The sequence below is a fragment of the Balaenoptera musculus genome, chromosome 1 (genome assembly GCF_009873245.2).
Source record: "Balaenoptera musculus isolate JJ_BM4_2016_0621 chromosome 1, mBalMus1.pri.v3, whole genome shotgun sequence".
Lineage (NCBI taxonomy): Eukaryota > Metazoa > Chordata > Mammalia > Artiodactyla > Balaenopteridae > Balaenoptera > Balaenoptera musculus.
The window spans coordinates 25,808,567-25,826,264 of record NC_045785.1 but is presented as its reverse complement, the minus strand read 5'-3'; the positions used below and the strand labels follow the sequence as shown (position 1 = coordinate 25,826,264).

At 40.0% G+C, this 17,698-nt stretch overlaps 1 protein-coding gene and 1 pseudogene across 6 annotated transcripts in view; one reads left to right on the top strand and one right to left on the bottom strand.

Moving 5' to 3' along the window:
• The first annotated feature begins 732 nt into the window (after positions 1-732).
• The window catches only part of ZBTB8OS (zinc finger and BTB domain containing 8 opposite strand), an 80,984-nt gene continuing 64,018 nt past the window's right edge, over positions 733-17,698 (top strand). For 2 of the 6 annotated variants that reach the window (XM_036843032.1, XM_036843024.1), the window contains exons 1-5: positions 885-1,032; positions 10,072-10,096; positions 11,008-11,129; positions 11,344-11,426; positions 12,378-12,430. In XM_036843032.1, coding sequence (XP_036698927.1) covers positions 936-1,032; positions 10,072-10,096; positions 11,008-11,129; positions 11,344-11,426; positions 12,378-12,430 — 380 coding nt within the window. In that variant the 5' untranslated portion in view covers positions 885-935. Of the gene's footprint in view, positions 800-883; positions 1,033-10,071; positions 10,097-11,007; positions 11,130-11,343; positions 11,427-12,377; positions 12,431-14,444; positions 14,482-14,823; positions 14,885-15,860; positions 16,488-17,698 lie in introns of those variants that run through there. The other 4 variants (XM_036843015.1, XM_036843042.1, XM_036843006.1 and 1 more) reach the window with 4 other exon arrangements.
• On the bottom strand, positions 12,440-13,636 carry LOC118890309 (annotated as a pseudogene).

Below are 17,698 nucleotides of genomic sequence, written 5' to 3'. Positions count from 1 at the left end.
GCGCCAACACCGGCCAATCGGAGCGCGCCGAGCGGCGAGGTGGGCGGGGAAGCCGCGTTCGTAGCCTATCCAGACGCGCAGAGTCGCTTGCCGCGGGGTCGAAGCGCGCGCTCCTCCCCTGCCCCCACACGGCCCGGAGCCGACTTCCTTCGATTGCGCGCGCGCGGGGTTGGTGAGAGTGCGCCTCTCGGGGTCACGTGAGAGGTTTAGTCCTCACTCTCCTGGGGGCAGCCATTTTCTTGAAGGATGTTAAGCTAGCGATCTCTTCAAAGTAGGACTTTAGATGAGGAGTCTAAAATGTTTTCGGGTCTAGTTGTCAACTCTGGGGGTGAGGCTGCAAGAAAAGGCTTCTATCAGACCTCGAGATGTCTAATTCAAGTGTCCCTTGTTCCTAGGTCCTCCAATTTATTTGTTCCCTTAGTTCTTAGAAAGAACTATTGATGAAGCAAGCCCAGAAAATGAGGCCTTGGACTTTTTTTTTTTTTTTTAAACATCTTTATTGAAGTATAATTGCCTTACAATGGTGTGTTAGCTTCTGCTTTATAACAAAGTGAATCAGTTATACATATACAATATGTTCCCATTTCTCTTCCCTCTTGCATCTCCCTCCCTCCCACCCTCCCCATCCCACCCTTCTAGGTGGTCACAAAGCACCGAGCTGATCTCCCTGTGCTATGCGGCTGCTTCCCACTAGTTATCTATTTTACATTTGGTAGTGTATATATGTCCATGGAGGCCTTGGACTTTTAAAGATCTCCTCCAAGCGGCGGGACCTAAGACGGAAGTCTTAGGGGATTAAGTAAGTCCTCGAGAATGGAGTCCTGGTCCTTTAAGGGTGTGTGTCAAGGGGCGGAGTCCAGGGCGGAAGTTGTAAGTCCGGGCCGAAGTCCGGCTGATGAAGGGCGGAAGTTGAGTTTGGGGCCCAAGCAGCAGTCATGGCGCTGGAAAAGGAAGATATTAGAGATTACAATTTGACTGAGGAGCAGAAGGCGATCAAGGCCAAGTATCCTCCAGTCAATCGGAAGTACGAGTGTGAGTAGGTGGCTCACTTCTCTCCTTGCCGGGGGCTTCCGGCTTCCTCTTCCACTTTGCACCATAGGGTGGCTCAGGCGTTCCCGTTTTGCCATGTATTGTAGACTTTTCTGTACTTCTCTGGGGAACGCTGAAGGCTAAAGCCGTCTGGTCTGAGAGTCGGGAAACCCGGGCTCCCACATTTACAGCCTTTTGAAGTTTTTCTGCATATGCCTAATCACATTTATCTTGTGGGAATTTTACTTTTGTATTAATTCTGAAGGTAACGTATTTTCAAGCGTTTGAGGGGTTGTCGCCCCCAAGTATCTCCCTCCAATTGTGGGATAGTTAGAGTGTGCCTAGGGTAGAGGACTCGGAAAGCTCTGAGTAGGGGACTTCTAAATTGGCGTTTTACCTGTATCGTGTTGTTAGCAAAAAGACTTGGTTTTGTCATTTTTAGCTTAGTGATTTTAGGCAAAAAATCACATAACCTCTTTGCATTCAGTTCCTTCATGTGAGGGATAAATGAGATAATAATAAATGTGAAAGTATAGTGCAGACTCTGAAGTTCTACATAAACGTTAAGCTGCCGTCCCTAAAGGTGGATGTGGTTTGGGGAGCACAAATCTGGCTCTTATTTCCTTTCTTAAAGTTCTTTCATTGATTTCCCATTGTCCTCTGTATGGAGTCTAACTATTTACCATAGCATACTAGGCTCTGTACTTTCTAGACCGTGCATATCTCCCTAGCTCACTTTCTCTCACTTATTTTTTTAAAAATTACTTTTAATAGGTCATATATATGATTTAGAATTCAAAAAATACAACAGGTATGCAGCGAAAAGTCTTTCTTTCAGCCCTGATCCCCAGCCCCTTAGTCTTGCTATCCAGATCGACCATCCTTAACATTTTCTTATGTGTACATGCAAAGGTGTATGTTTACTTAATTTACTTAACCAATTTCTAGTTGATGGACGTTTATACTTATACTCGTTTGCCAATAAAAATAATGCAGCAGTGGATATACCTGTGCATCCATTGTTTGGTACATGTGCACGTGTATCTGTAGAATAAATTTTCAAAAGTTACATTGCTTTTTCAAAGGGTATCTGCATTTTATCAGTATTTTTAAAAATTGAAGTATAGTTGGTGTACAATGTTGTGTTAATTTCTGCTGTACAGCCAAGTGATCCAGTTATACATATATAGACATTCTTTTTGATATCTGCATTTTAAACTTCAACAGTTATTGCCAAATTGCTCTCCATTGAGGTTGTGCCGGTTTATACCCTTGCTAGCATTGTGTGTGTGCCTTTTTTCTTTCCTTTTTTTTTAAGAAGCCTGAATTCTTTTTTAAAATTCATTTTTAAATTTATTTTTACTTTTTAAAATTTATTTATTTTTTGGCTGCGCTGTGCTGCGCGGCAGGTGGGGGTCTTAGTTCCCCGACCAGGGAGTGAACCCGTGCCCCCTGCGTTGGAAGCACAGAGCCTTAACCACTGGACCACCAGGGAAGTCCCGACTGTGCCTCTTTTCTCACACTTTTACCAATTTACTGTGTTACCACACTTTTTGATCTTTTCCAATCTGTTAAGTATCTTATACTAATTGCATTTTACTTATAAGTGAGGCTGACATATTTTAGTATGTTTGGAGTTATTTGTATTTGCCTTCTGGAATGTGTATATTCATATTTTTAACCCATTTTTTCTGTTGGATTGTTGGTCTTTTTTACTGTGCAGAAGTTTATTTTTATGTAGTGAAATTTGTTAACCCTTTTTATGGCTACTGGGATATCATACTTAAGAAGGCATTGCTCGCTCTGGGACTGTAAATTGATTCTTCCATGTTTTCTTCTAGTACATTTGAAAATAAAACTTGTTTTTTTCTTAGGCCATACCACATGGCTTGTGGGATGTGGGATTTTAGTTCCCTGCCCTGGGCCCTCGGCAGTGAGAGCACAGAGTCCTAACCGCTGGACTGCCAGGGAATTCCCAAAAATAAAACGTTTATTTTAGTATAAAATACATATAGGGCTTCCCTGGTGGCGCAGTGGTTGAGAATCTGCCTGCCAATGCAGGGGACACGGGTTCGAGCTCTGGTCTGGGAAGATCCCACATGCCACGGAGCAACTGGGCCCGTGAGCCACAATTACTGAGCCTGCGCATCTGGAGCCTGTGCTCCGCAACAAGAGAGGCCGCGATGGTGAGAGGCCCGCGCACCGCGATGAAGAGTGGTCCCCACTTGCCGCAACTAGAGAAAGCCCTCGCACAGAAACGAAGACTCAACACAGTCATAAATAAATAAATAAAAGAACGTGAATTTCTTTAAAAAAAAAAAAAAGATACATATAGAAGAGTGCACATGTTAAAAATGAATTTTCGCAAACTGGATGCACCTGTATAACTAGTAACCAGATCAAAAAACAGAATGTTACAGCATCCCTGAAGACCCTCTCATGCTCCTTTCTCCTCTCTCCCTATTTTTCCCATTAGCCTGACTTCTAACACCATACGTGAGCTTTGCATGTTTTTGTACATAATCTAAATGGAATCATGTAGTATGTATTCCTTTTGTGTTTGGCTTTTTTTGGCTCATATTTGTGAGAACCGTATTTTTGCTAATAGTTATAGATTGTTCATGTTTCTAGTATTTATGGTTTTTTAAAAATTATATTTAAATTTTGAATACCTTAGGATTAGGGTAAGGTGGAAATTAAGTATCAATATCTGATAATTATTTTCCCGTTGCTATAAAATCATTTATCAACAGTCTGTCTTTTCCCCTGTGATTGAAATATGACGTCTTTATCATATACAGAATTCCTCTAACTATATTTAGGTATATAACTGGCCTTACTATTCTGTTCCTTTGTTTTAGCTCTCTTTTTATGTGCCAGTGCCACATTTTAAATTATTGAGGCTTTATTGTATCTTTTAATATCTTCTAGGACAATCTCCCTCTCAGTACTTGCTCCTTTCCTGCCATTCTTATTGTTTTTATTTTTTTCTCTATATGTAGATAAAAATCAGCTTGTGCAGATCCATAAGAATTACTGTTGGTATCCCCTCCCCCCTTTTAATCATTTGTGTCATCTTCTCTCCATCCTGAGGCTACTTAGGGGTCCAACCCTGAGTCACCTCATTAGCATAGACAAGTGTGGTCAGAAGGGGCTGTTTATGAATAACACTGAGTGACACTCCTGTCACTCAGAAAATTCCCAGGATTTTAAGAGTTCTGTTCCAGGAACCAGAGACAGAGACCAAATATATATTTTTATTATACCACAAAAACATGCAGTGAAAAGCAGCAATTAGGAATGAGAGAAAAGGGCTTCCCTGGTGGCGCAGTGGTTAAGAATCCGCCTGCCAATGCAGGGGACATGGGTTCGAGCCCTGGTCCAGGAAGATCCCTCATGCCGCGGAGCAACTAAGCCCATGCACCGCAACTACTGAGCCTGCGAGCCACAACTACTGAGCACATGTGCCACAACTACTGAAGCCCGCATGCCTAGAGCCCGTGCTCTGCAACAAGAGAAGCCACTGCAATGAGAAGCCCATGCACTGCAACGAAGAGTAGCCCCCACTCGCCGAAACTAGAGAAAGCCCACATGCAGCAACAAACACCCAATGCAGCCAAAAAAATAAATAAATAAATTTATAAAAAAAAAAAAAAAGAAAAGATAAACAATAGTGTATTTTTGAGAAATAGCTGAGAAAAGACCGTTTGCTCAAAAATCCTGTTAACATTTTGTTTGGGAACTCCCTGGCCATCCAGTGGTTAGGACTCGGTACTTTCACTGCCAGGTCGGGGTTCAATCCCTTTCCGGGGAGCTAAGATCCCACAAGCCACGCAGCGAGGCAAAAAACTGAAGAAAAACCATTTTTATGTTATGCCTCATGATTACATCTATGGAGATGATGTAATCTGTTTCCTAAGAATTGAATCTTTGCATTCCTGGGATAAATCCCACTTGGTCATTCTGGATTCTACTTGCCGACATTTTGTACAGAATCTTGGCATTGATGTAATGTGAGATTAGTCTGTTTTCTTCCAGCTTCATTTCTTGCCACTGACTACCCCCAGATCTACCCCAAGCTTTCCCTGTAACCCTGTTTTTCCTTTAAGACTCAGCTCAATTGTCATCTCATTTATTCATTCAGCAACATTATTGAGCACCTGTTGTGTATCAGACACTGAGCGGAAACTGGGAATAAACGAGTGAGCAGATAGATAAAGATCATCCTTAGTCTCTTGGCACATAAAGTGTTAAATCTTATTTCCTTTGGGAATTCTTACCTGAACCTCTTAGTCTAGCTTAGTTTATCTGTTATGCTCTCCTATAATAGAATTTTCAAAGTGGGTGGTCTCTAGACCCCTAGGTTTCCCCAGACTTTTTCAAAGGATCTGTGAAGTTAAAACTACTTTCTTAATAATACTAGATGTTACTTGCTCTTTTCACTGTGTTGATATTTGCACTGGTGGTGCAGAAGCAGTAATAGGTAAAAGTCCTGGCCCCTTGGCACAAATTGAGGCAGTGGCACCAAACTGTATTGGTAGTCATTGTATTATTTACCACCATGTACTTACAATTAAAAAAATAAAAAGTCGTTTTTACTTAAAAATGTCCTTGATGACTTGGCAAGAACTATTAATTTTATTAAATATTAACCATTGAGTACACGCCTTTTTAGTATTTTAGTATTCTGTGTAACAAAATGGGAAGTATGCATAGTGTTTCTGCTGCTTCTCAAAGTACTGATGCTTACCTTAAGGGAAAGAACTTCTGTGATTGTTTGAGTTGTGAGATGCCTTTTTTCTCGGAACCCTATTTTTTCTCAAAAGAATGACTGAAAGACATACTATTGTTATTCAGACTTGGGTATTTCCAATATCTTCTTGAAAATAAAGTAATCTGTCACATCAAGGAAAATAACAATATTTGTTGGTATATTGATAATGTATATTATATAATGATAAAATTCAAGCTTTCAAGTGAAATCAAAATTTTGGAAAACATGTATCTGCCATCATGAGCTTCACGGTTTCCCAGTGCTTAAAGACTTTTCTGATGAGATTGGAGGTGATATTAACAAATAGATTTTTAAAAATTCTATATAATGTGTCAACATCAATGAACTGATATTTTCCCAAAAACCAATGCTTGATATTACACAGTCAGGCATAGATAAGATCTGTTCTAAGCACAAGATAGAGCAATGGATTTTAATGTTACAGACTTCAAAAAATTCATTGTTAAAGCCTCAGATTCTGCATTGCAACTAACCTTTTAAAAACCACCAGTTTCTTTTCTTTTTTTTTTTTTTTTGAAATTCACGTTCTTTTATTTATTTATTTATGACTGTTGAGTCTTCGTTTCTGTGTGAGGGCTTTCTCTAGTTGCGGCAAGTGGGGACCACTCCTCATCGCGGTGCGCGGGCCTCTCACCATCGCGGCCTCTCTTGTTGCGGAGCACAGGCTCCAGACGCGCAGGCTCAGTAATTGTGGCTCACGGGCCCAGTTGCTCCGTGGCATGTGGGATCCTCCCAGACCAGGGCTCGAACCCGTGTCCCCTGCATTGGCAGGCAGATTCTCAACCACTGCGCCACCAGGGAAGCCCAAAACCACCAGTTTCTAGTTTTGGTGAAGGAAGACTATATACAATTTTTTTTCCTCACTCCGGCTGTGCTGCCCATATACATTTTTTAAAATAAATTTATTTATTTATGTATTTATTTTTGGCTGCATTGGGTCTTCGTTGGTACGGGCAGGCTTTCTCTAGTTGCGGCGAGTGGAGGCTCTTCCTTGTTGCGGTGCGCAGATTTCTCATTGCGGTGGCTTCTCTTGCCGTGGAGCATGGGCTCTAGGCACATGGGCTTCAGTAGTTGTGGCTTGTGGACTCTAGAGCGCAGGCTCAGTAGTTGTGGCGCACGGGCTTAGTTGCTCTCCGGCATGTGGGATCTTCCTGGACCAGGGCTCGAACCCGTGTCCTCTGGATTGGCAGGCGGATTCTTAACCACTGTGCCACCAGGGAAGTCCACATTTTTTTTTTAAGCTCTTAAAATACTCCTTTTTCCTCCTGCATATCTGTGAGATTGCAGCACACTGAAAAGCCAGACATTAAAAATACTTGCAGAAATGCTAAACAGCGCCACTCTTCTCACTACATTTTTTGAAAATGTAGTCATTTTTCATAAAAGTATGTAATTTATGTTAAATAAAGTGGGCTTATTATTTGTATTTATTTATTATTTTTGGCTGCGTTGGGTCTTCGTTGCTGCTCTGGGGCTTTCTCTAGTTGCGGCGAGAGGGGGCTATTCTTTGTTGCAGCACGCGGGCTTCTCATTGCAGTGGCTTCTCTTGTTGCAGACCTTGGGCTCTAGGCGCGCAGGCTTCAGTAGTTGCAGCACGCCGGGCTCAGTAGTTGCGGCACGTGGGCCCTATAGCACTCGGGCTTCAGTAGTTGTGGCACGTGGGCTAAGTAGTTGTGGTGCTTGGGGCTCTGGGGTGCATGGGCTTCAGTAGTTGTGGCGTGCATTGGCAGGTGGAATGTTAACCACTGCACCACCGGGGAAGTCCCTGGGCTTATTATTTTTAAGTGAATTAATACATACTTAACATTTTTTTCAGTTAAAATTTCTAGGTTAATATTGCCAGATACAACCCATATAAACAAAAACTCTTTGGGTCCTCAGTAATTTTTACGAGAATAAAGGGTTCCTGAGACCAAAAAATTTGAGAACCACTGCCCTATAGCGATCTGTCATTGTCTCTTTAAACCGTCTTTTAAAAAATTGAGGTACAATTTACATGTTATAAAAGTGCTCACATCTTAAGTATAAAGTCCAGTGAGTTTTGATAAACAGATAACATCTGTGTAACCAATACTCGAGTCAAGCTCTAGAACATTTCTATCACCCTAGAAAGTTCCCTTTGCTCCTTTCCAGTTAGTCCCCTAGCCCCTTACCTTGAGGCAAGCACTGCTCTGATTTCTATCACCACAGTTTACTTTTGTTTTAGAGTTTTGTATAAGTGGAATCACACAGTATAGATTCTTTTCTGTCTGGCTTCTTCACTCAGTATCAAACACAGCTAGACGTTAAAGTGGTGAATGGATTTTATTCAGTAACTACTGACAGCAGGGGAAAGAGCTGAGCTCCCTGACTTGTTAATGCATGTATCAGTAGTTCATGCTTCTTTTTCTTTTTTTTTTTCATGCTTCTTTATTGCTGAGTAGTGTGGCATTGTATTCCTCAGTTTGTTTATCCGTTCTCTTGATGGATATGGGGTTTTTAATTTGGGGGAATAAAATTGCTGTGAACATTCTATGTCCTTTTGTGGCCACATACTTTCATTTCTCTAGGGTTAATACCTGTTATTTTCTTTTAACTTGTTTGTCATCTCTGCTGGTCATTGAGCCCCTTAATGCCTAAAATGTATTGAGTCCTCAGTAATATTTTGAGTAAATTAGAGATGAGCTTAAATCTTGAGTGTTACCAGAACAAGATGTGTTATGTAAACAGCACTAAACTGGGAGTCAGAAAATCTCAATTCTAGTCCAAACTCTAATCAGCAGTGTAGTCCTAAACAAGTCACACAATCTCTCTGGATTTCAGGTTTCTTCTTGTAATTGAAGGAATTCTGTTAAATGAACTCTAAGACTTTGTTGTAGCCTGAATATTCTATGATTCTAAGTAGGAAGAATTGATGGAAGTCAGGTAAGAGTGAAGGATAGACTCTAAAATCTTTTTTTTTTTTTAATTAGTTAATTTTTTTTATTTTGGCTGCACTGGGTCTTCATTGTGGCACTCGAGCGTCTCTAGTTGTGGCGCGTGGGCTTAGTTGCCCTGTGGCATGTGGGATCTTAGTTCCCCGACCAGGGATCGAACTCACATCCCTTGCTTTGGAAGGCAGATTCTTAACCAGTGGACCACCAGGGAAGTCCTGACTCTGAAATCTTGAGATAACAGATCCAATGGGAGCTTGCTGTTGTAGCAGTTGTTATTTCCTGGTGTGAGAATATCAGGAAAAAGCTCATAATACATATTGTAGAGTTTACTTTCCAAAACTGTTTTATTGGTCAAGGATATCATTGAGGAGTCCTTCAAATGAAAGAAATCAACAAATATAAAACTTGGCTCTTGTTAAAAATAAAAAACTGTTTTGTCTGGGATTTGGCTAGCTGTTCATGAAAAGGTGAAACGAAATCTGGAATTTTATATCTTTGATGATGTAGTTTCTAGAATTTTGGTCATTCACACAAGTAGATATTTAGAAAAGATGCTGATTTGTTGAGGAAAATTAACTAATGGCAGAGAATGGCATTTGTTTATTGAAAAACTATGATGTATTAGACACTTTTTTTTTTTTTTTTTTAAATTTTATTTATTTATTTATTTATTTATGGCTGTGTTGGGTCTTCATTTCTGTGCGAGCGCTTTCTCTAGTTGTGGCAAGTGGGGGCCACTCTTCATCGCGGTGCGTGGGCCTCTCACTCTCGCGGCCTCTCTTGTTGCGGAGCACAGGCTCCAGACACGCAGGCTCAGCAATTGTGGCTCACGGGCCTAGTCGCTCCGCGGCATGTGGGATCCTCCCAGACCAGGGCTCGAACCCGTGTCCCCTGCATTGGCAGGCAGATTCTCAACCACTGCGCCACCAGGGAAGCCCTAGACACTTTTTAGATCACCTAGAAGACCGTGGCCGTGATGCCTTCCAGAAATTGTCATTCATTTAAATATAAATCTTGGCTTTTAAAAAAATAACCCTTTAGCATCAATATGCTAATATTATGTAACTATTAATTCTTTTATTTAATATTAGTTCATTTATTTAATATTAACAGAATAATAACTGTGAATGCTTAGAAGAAATTTTTAAAAATAAAAAATAACCCTTAACAGAGCAATTAACTTTCGTGTAAATGGTTAGTGAAAGGTGTGTGGCCAGCCCACATTTTCATGCTCTTCAAGGGTGATGTTCTTAGTAATGATCTAGAGTCATTTTCTTGTGATTTGCAAGTCAAGTTTAGTTACTTATAAGTGTTTTTTCCTCTCTCCCTCAGATTTGGATCATACAGCTGATGTCCAGTGAGTATAGCTGGAGTTTATGCCTTTGCAATCATGTGCTTAACATAGGAAGGCTGATGTTTTAATCTTTTTTTTTAATAAATTTATTTATTTATTGGCTGTGTTGGGTCTTCGTTTCTGCGCAAGGGCTTTCTCTAGTTGCGGTGAGCAGGGGCCACTCTTCATCGCGGTGCACGGGCCTCTCACTGTTGCGGCCTCTCTTGTTGCGGAGCACAGGCTCCAGACGCGCAGGCTCAGTAGTTGTGGCTCACGGGCCCAGTTGCTCTGCGGCATGTGGGATCTTCCCAGACCAGGGCTCGAACCCGTGTCCCTTGCATTGGCAGGTGGATTCTCAACCACTGCACCACCAGGGAAGCCCTGATGTTTTAATCTTTTTTTTTTGTTTTTAAACTTTTGGATTTATTTATTTATTTTTATTTATTTATTTATGGCTGTGTTGGGTCTTCGTTTCTGTGCGAGGGCTTTCTCTAGTTGCGGCAAGTGGGGGCCACTCTTCATCGCGGTGCGCGGGCCTCTCATTATCGCGGCCTCTCTTGTTGCGGAGCACAGGTTCCAGACGCGCAGGCTCAGTAATTGTGGCGCACGGGCCCAGCGGCTCCGCGGCATGTGGGATCCTCCCAGACCAGGGCTCGAACCCGTGTCCCCTGCATCGGCAGGCAGATTCTCAACCACTGCGCCACCAGGGAAGCCCCTGATGTTTTAATCTTGATGTCCTGAGTTTTAATTTTTCTCCTCTTTTGGTTCTTTTAGGACATGCAAATGATGGTTTAAAAGCACCTAGTTTCAGTGTCATTAAACTGATTGAGACCTTTGGTTTTGTATTTATCATGTTAATTTTATTTTGACTTTCCTGACAAGTTTTCTGCTTTGCAGTAGGTTATATTACACAGGGCATGAATGTATTTCTTTAGGTTACACGCATGGGGAGATACTCTGGAGGAAGCATTTGAGCAATGTGCAATGGCCATGTTTGGTTATATGACAGATACTGGGACAGTGGAGCCCCTCCAAGCAACAGAAGTAGAAACCCAAGGTAACCAATTTATTCACAAGGAAGAAATTGTTATAGATGTTCAGTATTCCACATAAATTCAGTATATGCTCACAGTAAGAACAACAAAATTGATCATGAGCTTGTTCTTTCAACTAACCTAAGAAATTCATTGCACTGTTAAATTCAAACAAGTTTTTTAGAGACGAGAGTTATTAAACATGATACTGTCATGGTTCTTTTTGATCCTGTGTAGGAGATGACTTACAATCTCTTCTGTTTCACTTTTTGGATGAATGGCTTTATAAATTCAGTGCTGATGAATTCTTCGTAGCCCGGGTAAGCAAAAGTTTTTCTTTTTTACTGAGCAAATGGGTTCTTACCCATATTTTATAATAAGACTAGTGATTTAAAATAGAACATGTGATGCAAAACCAAGCCATACAGATGATGATTTGCAGAAATTATAATAACCATAGGCTCTTCTTGGATAACCCGACTTTGCTTATGTATGTGCATTTTGTATTCAGATCTCTTATTATATACTTGTCACTCATCAGGATTGTGTGACAAGAACGCACCTATTGTCTCCACTGTCTCTGTCTGCACATTTTATGTCTCCCAAGTTTGTGCTGTATTTATGTCCATCCATATGTTCCTTTTGTCCCATTTGTAATTTGGCAGTTCTGCCATGTTGGCCTAAGTTTAAAAATTGATGCTCTTAGTTTTCCTTAATGTGAAAAAGGAAAAGCCAAATGGAGTTTACTTGTTGCCATCAACCTCCAGAGGGAACACCTCTCCAACCTCATTGTTATCTAACACACATGGCCTTCCTTGCTTCCATAATTCCTCCATTCTCTCCCTTACCAGCTCCACTACATACATTCTTCCAACTGGGTCATTCGTCCTACAGAACTGGGTCATTCGTCCTACAATATTATATAAAAATAGGCTGAGAGTTTTGTCAACTCTAAATAAATAAAGCTGAAAAAAACTCAGAGTGATTGAAATCCTAGGTCATCCTCCTCTATGTATCTTACAGAAAAATTCTTTTGACTCATATTTTTAGACTGTACATTTTCAAGAATATGTCCCTTGAATATGTAAGAAAAAACTGTATTTCCTTGAAATATATAGTTTGTTGTTCTGTTTTAGTTAACATTTTAGTTTTCTTTGCTTCAGAAAAGTTTTATGCTATTATCTTGAAAAGATGATAACCTAGACATGTGTTAGTAGCTGGTCTGTTATGAGCATATATTAAAATTAAAAGAAATTTTTTTTCTTCTTTAGGAAGTAAAAGTACTTAATATTGATCAAAGAAATTTCAAATTACGGTCAATTGGGTAAGTTTTGAAAACCTTTTAAGTAGCGGGTCATGAAAGATGTTAAGTTATTCTTCAGTGAACTCAGTGGGCAGGAAGACAGATAGAAATGTTAAGTCAGAAGACCAGTTGCATCCCAGTAGGGCTTTGCAGGTTAAGCTTCTTGAGATACCTAGGAGCCAGGGTTCACCTCAGGTTTGGTGGACCAGAAACTTGTCAGAACAAAGTTGATGTGTGTTATTAAACAGGATTCCCAATTTGTTGATTTTTAGCACAAAAAATATATCATTGGTAGATGGCACAGATATTTGCATAAAGCTTAGCTTGGTGATGAGAAATGCTGATGCATCCTTTGTTATAGATCCTCACACCTGGACTCCATTTCCTTCTATTAACAAGTTACACATTTCCTTCCAGAGTTTGCAAACACTTGATTACGGCACTTTGATTGGATTTGGTGTTTTCCGAGTTTCTTCAGTCATTTAATGATATCTTTTAGGTGTTTTTTTGTTTTTTGTTTTTTAACAAGTCTCTGTTTATTCATACTTAGATGTAGGTTATTTTTACTCTTTTATTTTTGTGTACAGATTTACTTAACAATCACAGTTTCTAGGCCAGGTTCAGGTAACTGAAAAGCCTTTATAAGTAGTTTATATTCTCTAGACCCAAGGTATGCTGCAAACCCAGTCTGGAGCAAAATGGGAAATAACATAAAGATAGGCTTAGAAATCCTAATCTAGTAATTTAAGATGTTTCCTTTCTTGGGTAGCGGGGCTGAGTTATATCTTGCTGCCAGGCCACCATTCACAGGGATAGCCAAGAAAACAGGGTACAGACCACCAAAAACAAGACCAACCAATCCACCTCGTGTTAAGGTACAGGTTTCACAATGCAAATCACCTGTATTCAAAGGTAAACTTACAAAATCTTTGTAAGATGCGTGTGCCGTCAAAAATGAGATCTCTGCCATTGGTAAGCCAGCAGGTATATGAGCCTGCGTCACATGTAAGATTCGTCGAAAAATACTATCTGCTATTAGGCCATAGAGGGCAACATTAAGTCCAACATATGTTGATCCATTTTCAAGCATATTCCTTTCTGTTTTGGAATTTGGTTAATTTTTCTGGTTACGATATCAATTAAGTTCTCCTTGACAGTATCATCTGGTTCATGATTTTCCATCTTGAGCCTTACACTTTCCTCCCGGCACTTGCTGCCTCCTCTGGTCTTATTCAGCCACGTGAGGGCTCACTCCAACCCTTACGTAACTCTTTTAGGTTATTTTTATATAAAGCTTATCTTTTCTATTTTATGTTGAATTTTTTTAGTTTCTTTTTGTAAAGTGAGAGCTTTTATTATCTCCTCCTCCTCCCTTTTTTTACGGGTAAGAAAACAGGGTTGTCCAAGGGTACTTAGCTAATAAATAGTTGAACAGAATTTTAAAACTTTGCTCTTTCTACTACTGCTACTGCTTCTGCTGCTGTGATCTTCAGCCACATTAGTGTTGAAGGGAGAGAGGATGCTCATCCCAGGTTCCAGGGCAGTACCTTTAGGGCCTTCCATGTACACACCATGGACATTTTTTGAAAAGTTATAAAATACAAACCAAGTTCAGACTGTATTACAGAATCTAGTATTTTGCCTTTATGGTGTTTAGATGTGCTTTCTCCAGTGGAAGATATTAATTAGTTCTGTAGTCCTGAGTACAGTGAAAATTTTGAACATGCTACTCTGTTATGAACCAGTATTCATTAAACAATGTTTATTGAGAATCTACCTATGTACACTATACTAGGACACTTCTTTTTTTTAAGAGCAACTATCAACCTTCTTGAAATGGCTATTGTACACATAAGTCCCTCAACAGCTGTATCTGCTAACAATCAAATTGAAATTTATAGCTCCCTTCCCCCTCCATCTCTTTTGGCTTTCTAGTATCTAAACCACATTTATAAGGCTTATTTTAAAATGTGGGAAGAGAGAATAAATGTTAAATCCTGGAAATCTTAATCATGTTTCACTTTTCCTTCTCAAGGTGGGGAGAAAAATTCTCATTGTCCAAGCACCCTCAGGTATGTTTTTAAATCCAGCCATTAAAAACATTTTATACTACCTTACCATAAAGTCAGTAAATGTGACAGTTAACTTAACTAGTTCTAATAAGTTGGTGTAAAGTCCTAAATTTTTCTCAGACTAATATGACCCGTCTGGACATATTATTTTAAAACACTGTGATTTCACACACCTGATTTGGAGGATTAGGAATCAGCACTTGGGTTATAGGGTCAGGTTTGTTACAGAGTTGTGGGGTGTAAAAATCCCTTTGCCTTATCGAGTTTTGATGTCCTCCCCTGTAATGAAGGTGTTGGACTAGATGTTCTCTAAAGTTTCTTCTACCTTTTGTGCTTCTCCAGATTCAGTATTTGCCAGCATGTATGGCTTCGCTCTATACGAGTCAAATCTGTTGGACTAGGGGTAGGCAATTTTTTTCCTAATGTTTTGTGCTTTGTGGGCAGAGAATGATGGAAGAGCAACTATTCAACTCTTCTCTTATATATAGCACTAAACAGCCAAGGACAACACATAAGTGAATGAATGTGGATGTGTTCCAGTAAAACTTTTTTTAAACATTTCCTCCACTACTATTTGGAAATGTAAAAACCATTCTTAGTTCGTGGGGCTGTACAACAATAGGTGGCAGGCCGGATTTGGCCTTCAATTTGTAGTTCGCTGACCCCTGTGTTTAGGCCAAGGGGACCTAAGTTAGTTGGAGGTGACTGGAAAATCCTGTTTGCTTCCGGTAGCTGCAATAGCATTTCTTCAACGACAGTGCAATAAAATGAAGCCTGGTGAGGGAGCCTTGGGGAAGAGAAGCATAAAAAGAACAGAAGCCAGTAGAGGGGGAGCATGTGGATTGAAAACAAACTATTTTTATAATACAAATGACAGTGGCATTTTCTTTTGAGTATGTTATATTTGAGATACCTATTAGACATCTAAACGGAGATGTTGGATAATAGGCATTTGACTGCCATTCAGAGAAGGGAATAGGCCGAGTTCCCAGGGCCCAGGTTAGACTGTATGGAAGAAGCCTTAAGAAGGAGCCCTGACCCAAACAGTAGGAAAGCTTTGTGTTCTTGGATTCAACCCATCTGATAAATGAAAAAGCTGATGCCCAGAGAAGTCAGACAGCGTCTGTATCCAGTTGCAAACAAAGCCAGGGCTATAGTATGCTCCATCTCCTAACTCAGTGATTTTTCTGCTGTACATATTTTCCTCTCACTTTTACTGGATCAGTGGATAATACTATACTAATTTGATAACTAATTGTTTCGTGTGAGTTTTTCAGAGCAATATTAGAATTTTGACTTTCTGCCAATTGTTGCTAGAGTTAATGATTCTGATTTTGATGTCCTTTTTCTTCCTGTTTTTTCTTTAACCCCAACTTCAGGGAACTGAAGTCAAAGCAATAACATATTCAGCAATGCAGGTCTATGATGAAGAGAAGCCAGAAGTTTTTGTGATCATTGACATTTAAGACACACACAAAAAAGAGACTCCCTATAAAGAACTGTTTTTTCTCTTCCTTTTGAGAAGATACCATGATATAAATTCTACAGTATCTGTTAATATATGGAGATTTGCAGAACAGAAATTTTTAACTTAAAGTGTGACTTTCAGAAATGGAAAATCTAGGTACAGTCTTGATCTGTGTTATCCAAATATTCAAAGTTTAAAGAAACCTTTAGGTGGCAAGTATGGTTCCTCATTTGTTAATTCCCTGCTGTAGCAGCAGGTGCCTTACACCCTTCCCATGGAATGCCAGCCCTCCAGCCTGGTCCCAGAAAGGATCATTGATCTAAGAGCAGCCTGAGAGACTCTGAAGCCCCCGTGTTCTTACTGAATGCAGCTCGAAAAAAAAAGAAATTTGAGGAATCCTACAACCAGGATTTTGCTTTTCTTCCAAATTGGTTAACACATATATTTTCTATACATACATGAAAAGGGGTCGTTGTAGATTGCTGTGGGAAAGAGCCATCCTGTATTCCAGTTGGTTTTCTCAGATGAAACAATTATAGTTGAACAATTGGAAGGCTTCTCTAGAAAGAGCCCTGATTTACTGTTCTCACTTTTTTTAAGCACTGAAGTATTGACACTTTCCTGTTTTCCCATAAGAAAAATTTGATGCATGTACAAATGGGCCCTTCTTTCTAACATATAATTTTATATTAAAGCCATTATATTTAGAGAAGAAAAGGAGAATTTTTTTAAATGTCTTTGGTTTTTAAAAATTACCTAAGCTTTTCATTCCTAAGGAGACAGGAGGCCAGGAAAACAACTTTAAAATGATCTGAACTTTTCAAAGTAGATAAACTTTGAAAAAAATGAGGCTGCTTTCATTTGATTTGCAACATTATTCCATCCTCTATTCATTGATTGAGGTATTCTTCCTTGTGATGCAAGAGTTTGCAAAGTTGCTGTTTATTCACACATATGTGAAAAAAGATTGCCACTGGGTGGTGCCAAATATCATTATAGTGTGCTGAACTTGACCTAAAAGGAAGAGATTGTCTGTGAGCTTTCTAACTATTCTCTCAGAGCACCACATCATTTTTACTCTGGGGATTTTTTTTCTTTTTTTTTGGGCTGCGCCGCACGACATGCGTGATCTTAGTTCCCTAAACAGGGATCAAACCCGTGCCCCCTGCCTTGGAAGCTCGGAGTCCTATCCGCTGGACAGCCAGGGAAGTCCCTCTCTGGGAATTTAACAGAAAGTAGGGGGGCGTAATGAAGACAAGGGCAGGAGCCTGTGGTTTTAACAGTAGCTCTTCAAATGGTTACACAGCAGGATCTCAGGTAGCACTCCTTCACCTTCTTTATTCTCAGGCATATTTTATAAGTGTAAATTGTGGACCTCCAAGCAAAACAATGTCTAGAAGAATCTCTTTATCTTTTGTTAGGATGAATTTCCAGCCTGAGATGGGGCTCTTTCGACTCCTTTACACATCATGGGCTACTTGGGGGCGTTGATTGTGAAAGTGAACAACGGGATATTGTGAGGGCAATGGGAGAGATGAAGCCAAAGTAAGAAGAGCTCTTGGGATGTAGTAAGCCAAGTAGGGTAACACATTTGACTCGGGGCGGGGGGAAAGCATAGCCATATCTCTTAACCACCAGAGCTGTATAATGGGGCTCAGTAAAAACAAGGCAGATGTAATTATGCAATACAGATTATATTTTCTTATTTTTAATAAATTTATAACTTATTACAGTTTCAGGTAAATTTTA